Source organism: Miniopterus natalensis, chromosome 7 (genome assembly GCF_054644295.1).
Source record: "Miniopterus natalensis isolate mMinNat1 chromosome 7, mMinNat1.hap1, whole genome shotgun sequence".
NCBI lineage: Eukaryota > Metazoa > Chordata > Mammalia > Chiroptera > Miniopteridae > Miniopterus > Miniopterus natalensis.
The window spans coordinates 39,885,941-39,892,438 of record NC_142087.1 but is presented as its reverse complement, the minus strand read 5'-3'; the positions used below and the strand labels follow the sequence as shown (position 1 = coordinate 39,892,438).

Here is a 6,498-nt window from a genome sequence, read left to right as displayed (position 1 = left end):
GTAGATCAGGAAGGTAAACGACGTTAACCAAGTGCTCCCACTAACTCCTAAACCCAAACGCTGAGTGCTGGTTTATGAAAATCAGGGGAAGCCCACCTTAAACCTATGTCAAATGACATTCTGTCGGCCCCTTTAGGATCCAATAACTCTATGCTGAGATACAAGTAAAACTGTAACAGACGTATTTATTTTTATGACTGAGCTTCTTAGGATTCTGCCAACATAGCACCTACCTATCGAGTTCAGGGGTTGCTTAACTTTCTTTTTCCAAGAACTAGCCCATATCTCTGTTTCCATCTCAGAAAGACCATGAAAGACACTCAACTTTGCAGAACCTTACTTTTTGAGATCAAACAGGCACTTCTTAGCAAATGTCCTTTCCTGTTCAAGCCTCAAGAACCATCATCCCCCAGCTTTCCTCAGACAGTGAAGGCCCATTAAAGAAGCACCATCCCAGGTCATGATATCTAGGAATTTGGAAAACAGCCTTGGGACACCTCGTGATGCCATATAAGTGTTAAGATCCACATATAGGATGAACCGTAACAGTGAGACATAGAAAACTTTTGCTTAAAATGATAATATATTTGAAAGTTGGATACATTTTATTTACAAATAGCATTTAGATACAGAGGTTAATCAGATATTTCCAAAGATCCCCAATATATTAGTACAGACACACCAGAGAGGAAAGATAGCATGTTTATGTGTTTCTGCCATATGACAGCAAGATCCAAGGTTGGTTATATCCAGAAGGCTTAGCAGACATAGTGCCAGACTACTTTCAAACTACAAGCATTGAGTTTATATTTCACTTATGAATATTCCTGAATAATTTTCCTTAATACCTTCATTCCTACTATCTACACTGTTCAATTATATCGCATCAATGATATGCCTTTAGTTCAACTTAAACTCATTCTTTGATTGTCATGAGTTCTGTTAAAAAAAAAATTTACGCAAAACCATATTTACATTTCAAGCCCTCTGCTTTCTCCCACAGCCATTCTTTCTGTGAATTTATTCCATCTGTGCATTGTGTGAGATAGTCTAGCAGAGCTGAGAAGAGACTGTGTTCATTCATGTACTATCATCAGTAGTATCCATTCTGGAAAATGTTACATTGGAATTTTACAGATACATCTTAGTATCAGTCATACTTAATATGCAAATACTTGGCTGTTTTAAAAAAAACTATTAAATGTAGCCATCAGTACTCTGAAGCCAAAAGGTTTTTTACACAGGTCAAATTCTTCTTTCCCCAGGGAATGGGACTCTAAAAACTCCAGGAAGCTCTGCATTATCCACGTGGGAATGAGGCAGACGTCATCCTGTTGCTTTTTTGGGAGCTGCTAAAGAACTGAGTCTTTGACAACTTGTGCATATATATGTACTTGTCCTATTATAATTTTGAGATGAAAAAATAAATCATAATATTTCCAAAGGGCTTTTGCACAAAGAGTAAACACGAACTATCAAACAACTGAAACTAAAAGACTGAGTTCTTAAAAAGCTAAACTCCTCCTTTTATAAAAGTAATATACACCTATGACCATGAGGGACACGGTCTTAGAATTTGCCTTTGCTTAATTTACCTTCAATTCCATATCTGAAGGTGACTGAAACTCCATTCTTTCCTCTTTCCAGCAAGGCTTTTAAAACTATAATGAACATAGTACTGTACTCAGTATTACAGCAAAAAGGACTATTGGTTAAACTCACAGAAACAATGCCTAAAAGGCAGAAAAGGCAGAAGTCAATAAGACAGAATTATGTTTTTAAAAGAACTTTAAAAATAAATTCTGCTGCAAAACTACTTTTGCAATTCCAGTGTCATGTTTGGCCCCACGATGTTTCAGAGGCACTGCATTAATATAAACAGAACCATCTAACGCACTTTTTCAAAACAGTGCTTCTCAGCCAGGGCTAGCACGGATTCATTCTGCTGCTAGGTGCCAGTGGCACTTTGGTTTGCGTTACTGGCAGCATTTTGGCGATGCATCCTATACTAAGAGGAAGGCTGGAAGACAAGCATATGACAGGAGCCAAATCCACTGCGTTACTTCTTTTCATGCTTCTTGGTTAACTGCCCCACGCCCAGCTGAAAGCTGCCCCGGTTGTCACTGCCTCTCTCTTCCCTCTGCCGGCTCTCCTGGGAGACTTGCCGCACGGCCTGCAGGATGGCATTCTGCACAATCTGTTTGCTGGCGTTCTGCAGCTTCACCTCCTCAGGCTCGTTTCCAGGTTTCTCGCCTAGACAAAAATATGAAAGGGAGGTGAAAACAACAAAGTTAACTTCAGGAACTGTGACAGGAAGGGGCAGGTAGGGAAGTTGAAAGGGAAGGTGAGACTCTAAGAACATACGAGGGTGGCCCAGTTAATTATGAGGAGCACATGCCACTCCTGCCTCCCCTTCTCCCTTTCCAATAGGATCTGCATTTGTTTGCTCCAGTAATGCGCCCAATTTATATTCTCACCATCCCAGAATCCTCTGCTGCTAACAGAGGCAATAAGACACAGTCCTGGGAAGACCTCTGGGAAAGATTTTGGAAAACGACAAGCTCATACACCTTTGGCCCTTGGCACCTCCCCTGGAATGCAGACGTAATGTTGTGGGGGTTTTGTTCATTTTAATATATCTTTATTGATTTCAGAGAGAGGAAAGGAGAGGGAGAGAGAGAGAAACATCAATCAGAGTCTTTGATCGGCTGCTTCCTGCACACCCCTGACTGGGGATGGAGCCCAAAACCCGGGCATGTGCCCTGACCGGGAATCGAACCCCGATCGCCTGGATCACAGGCCAATGCTCAACCCTGGAGCCACGGGCGGCCGGGCCAGAGGTAATGCTTTTAGGTGCTGCAGCCATCTGACAATAAGCATAGAGATGAAAGCCAACATTCCGGGCATAGTTGGGGAGAAAAAAGGAGTCCAGTTTTAAAGGCATCATTGAGCATCTGCACCAGCCCTGGACCATGTACTTTTGGACTTGTTTATGTGGGGGATAAATAAACCCCTTTTTGTTTAGTCCACCATTAGTCAGATTTTATGTTGTTAGCACCCAAACATATGCCTAATAGATATGAGCTCACTGGGGCTGAAGAAAAATAGCTTATTACTGAATCCATATTAAACTCAACCTTGCTCCAATAATAGCATCCCAAGGAATATAGCCATTCATTCATCAGAATAGGTCCTCCATGATCTAGATCAGGGGTTGGCAAACTTCTTCTATAGAGAACCAGATAGGAAATATTTTGGGCTGGGGGCCATATGACCTCTGTGAAAACCACTCAACTCTGCTGTGGGGTCACGAAATCAGCCATAGACAATACATCAATGAATGCATATGGCTTTGTTTCAGTAACTCTTTATTTACAAGAAAAAAAGAAAAAGAAAAGAAAAGAAACACATTGCAGGCCAGATTTGGCCCGTGGGCCATAGTTTGCCAGCCCCTGATCTGGAATGGTGGGAGTTCCCTAACTAGAAGACAAGGCAATCTACCCAACATTGATTGATTCTTCCTCTTCTTCCTTAGTTAAAAACAAGATAAAACCTTAATTTATTTGGCCAGCTATGGAACTAGGTATAGGTAAGTTCTAAGGAATGGGTGGAAGTTTGTTTAGTGAAAATTCTGTAAAAGGTTTTAAAAGGGAACAGGCAGATAAAGGCCTTTTACCCTCTCCCCATCCCGCTGCCTGCAGCTCTGACACATGGTTATCATGACAGGGGGTTCTTGCTCACCATGAGGGAACCTTTAGAGTGGATTCTCATGGATTTGGAAGGAAAAAATTAGAATGAGTCTGAGATTCCAATGACCATATTAAACCATATTAGTCCTTGGCTCTCCATGTCTAGGCCTCTTCGATGTTAGAAAAAAATATAGATAGATAGATATAGATAGATAGATATAGATATAGACAGATATATAGATATAGGTTTTGATATAGATATATAGATATAGATACAGATGATATAGAGAAATAGAGATAGAGAGAGAGAGAGAGAGAGAGAAATAGAGATAGAGATAGAGATAGAGAGATAGAGATATATATCTTATTTAAGGCAGTGTTATTTTGGATTTTCTTTTACTATGCAGCAAACTTACTACTAACTCATACACAGCAGAATGATCATGAATCTAACATTTAACTAAAGTGCAATCGTGAAAATTTTAAATTCCACCTGCTCATATTTATAGCAACAAATAAAATGGGCAGCATTCTTCGTTCAGAATCATCTGTTCAGATATTCCCTCTTTTAAATACTCTGCTACCACGCAAATGTATTTAAATGGGGAAGGGTGGTTTTCACCAGGATTGATTCATGAACAACAGAATATATACACCCATGAGAAGATCACACTGGAGAACATTGAGTCATTCTGGAAGACCAGAGAGCTCTTATCCCTTTAGACAAGTAATTGTCATTTATTCAACATTTGTGTCATTAGCACCATCTCCTGAGGGATTTATAGTCTAATAAAAAAGCCAAGATGACTCTATTCAAAACTAGAAAACAATACTCATTTTCCTCCCCCTGCCCAAAAAAAGGCAGGATAAAATCAGCAATCTACACCAAACTGAGCAGAGAAGGAGTCCAGGGCTACCATGTGTAACAGTCTGAAACGTTAAAGCAACAGAGAAGAATACTTAATATTCTCTGTAGAGACTGACAAATCTCAGAGGGAAGGTGGGGGTGGGCGGGTGGGCGGTAAGAGATTAACCAGAGAACTTATATGCATATATGCATGAACCATGGACACAGACAATAGTGTGGTGAAGGCCTGAGGCTGGGCGGGGTAGGAGGGGTCGATGGGGAAAAAACAAGGACACCTGTAATACTTTTAACAATAAAGATAAATTTTAAAAATATTTATATTCTCTATAGAAAAATAGTGAATAGTAATATTAAGAGCCACGAGGGCACAGCTATTAAAAATGGGTATTTTAAAGTACTTCAGAGCTGAGTTCAAGTTCTTTCTGACACTTACAGTTGTGTGATCTTGGGCAAGTCACCTTGCCTCTCCAAGATTATTTACACATCTATAAAATGGGCAGGTAGTACATATTTTAGGATGATTGCTAAAGAATTAAGTGACCTAACCACCACTGGGCACTTAGTATAGTTCATGAGCATGTAAGTGTCCACCTTTGTGTACTGGTTGGGGTACACATTAGGCTATTATAACAGAGAAACTCAAAACTAGAGCAGCTCCCTCAAGGGAGAGATGGTTATTGCTCTCTCACATAACAGCTCAGAGGTAGCCCAGCATGCAGCTGGCTCTGCCCCATCAGGTTATCTAGGGACTCTGCTTCCTTCCACCTTACTGCTCTACCATTTCCTACTCTACTGCCCTCAACTGCGTGAGTGGAGCTGGTTAACTAATATGCCATTTGGGGCTGGAACGTAGCCAAAGAGAAAATGGAGGGCAAGCAATCTCCTCCTAAAGAATTGCCACAGAAGGTGGCAAACATCACTCTGCTCTCTTTCTATTGGGGGAAACTGAGTCATGTGGCGGTCGATCTAGCCACATGGGAGGCTAGGAAATATAGTCTCAAGCTGGGCTGCCATATGCCCTACTAAAACTTGGGGAGATCTAATGCTAAAAAAAAGAAGCAGTTAAGGATTTTTTTAATTGATTTTTAGCGAGAGGAGGTGGAGAGAAAGAGACAGAGAGAGACACTGATGTGAGAGAGAAACAGAGAAACATCGATCAGTTGCCTCCCATACACATCCAGACCAGGGATCGAACCCGCAGCCTGGGTACATGCCCTGACTGGGAATCACACCTGACACCATTAAGGATTTTTTAAATCACTTCCATGCAAGGGTCAAGGCCCAATTAAAAAGGGAGAGTGTGTACGTGCAGCTGGCCACATCCGATCCTCAGAGAGCTCTACGCACCACTGGACAGCATGAGTGTGTGGACGAAGTCGAACATGTTTCTGCTTGCCCTTGGAAGGGGTATCTTTGCCAAACCAGATACGTTTTCAGTCTAAAAGTCCCTGTGGCGCAGCTATTTCTCTGTCTTTGGATGGAGGAAGAAAGATGCAGGGATAAGAGTAAGCTGGTTCCTTAATTATAAAGACAGGAAAGAAAATCTACTCTAAATTTAGCTGTGGCCTAATATTTGAGTTAAAGTGTCATGTCCGTATTTATCCATTATGATGATAAATTGATTAAAAAGTCAAAGGCATTCTGTGCCAAGCTGTGTCAGGAGGGTCTCTTTGGCGACTTGTAAGGCTGGTTCAACCCTCACTGTTCTCATTACTGCTCTACTTTGAGTCATAAATACCTACCTACAGTGGAGGGTGTGGGACAAGAAGAGTGGCAACTAGGAGGAACAGAGAAAGGGAGGGGTGAAGTTGACGGTGAAAGCCACCGAGAGCGCTTAGACAATAAAAGAAAAAAAAAGTTATATGCAGAACCACAAAAGACTCTGAAAGCACAAGGCATCACACTTGCTGATTTCAAGCTACATTATAAAGTTACAGTAAC

The 6,498-nt window shown here is 41.2% G+C and overlaps 1 protein-coding gene across 1 annotated transcript; it reads right to left on the bottom strand.

Annotated features, from left to right (window-relative positions):
• Window positions 1-2,059: 2,059 nt before the first annotated feature.
• On the bottom strand, window positions 2,060-5,941 carry AKAIN1 (A-kinase anchor inhibitor 1). The gene is made up of 2 exons (XM_087819302.1): window positions 5,905-5,941; window positions 2,060-2,253 (listed from the first exon to the last, which is right to left on the bottom strand). Exons 1-2 carry the CDS (start codon window positions 5,939-5,941, stop codon window positions 2,060-2,062), a joined length of 231 nt encoding a protein of 76 aa, XP_087675428.1.
• Between the last annotated feature and the right edge of the window lie 557 nt (window positions 5,942-6,498).

Excerpts from the sequence above, each read along its gene's own strand:
- AKAIN1 (XM_087819302.1), bottom strand. The coding sequence starts at position 5,941 with ATGTTCGACTTCGTCCACACACTCATGCTGTCCAGTG. Across the intron at positions 2,254-5,904 it reads CACACTCATGCTGTCCAGTG|GCGAGAAACCTGGAAACGAG; the intron begins GTGCGTAGAGCT and ends ATTTTTGTCTAG.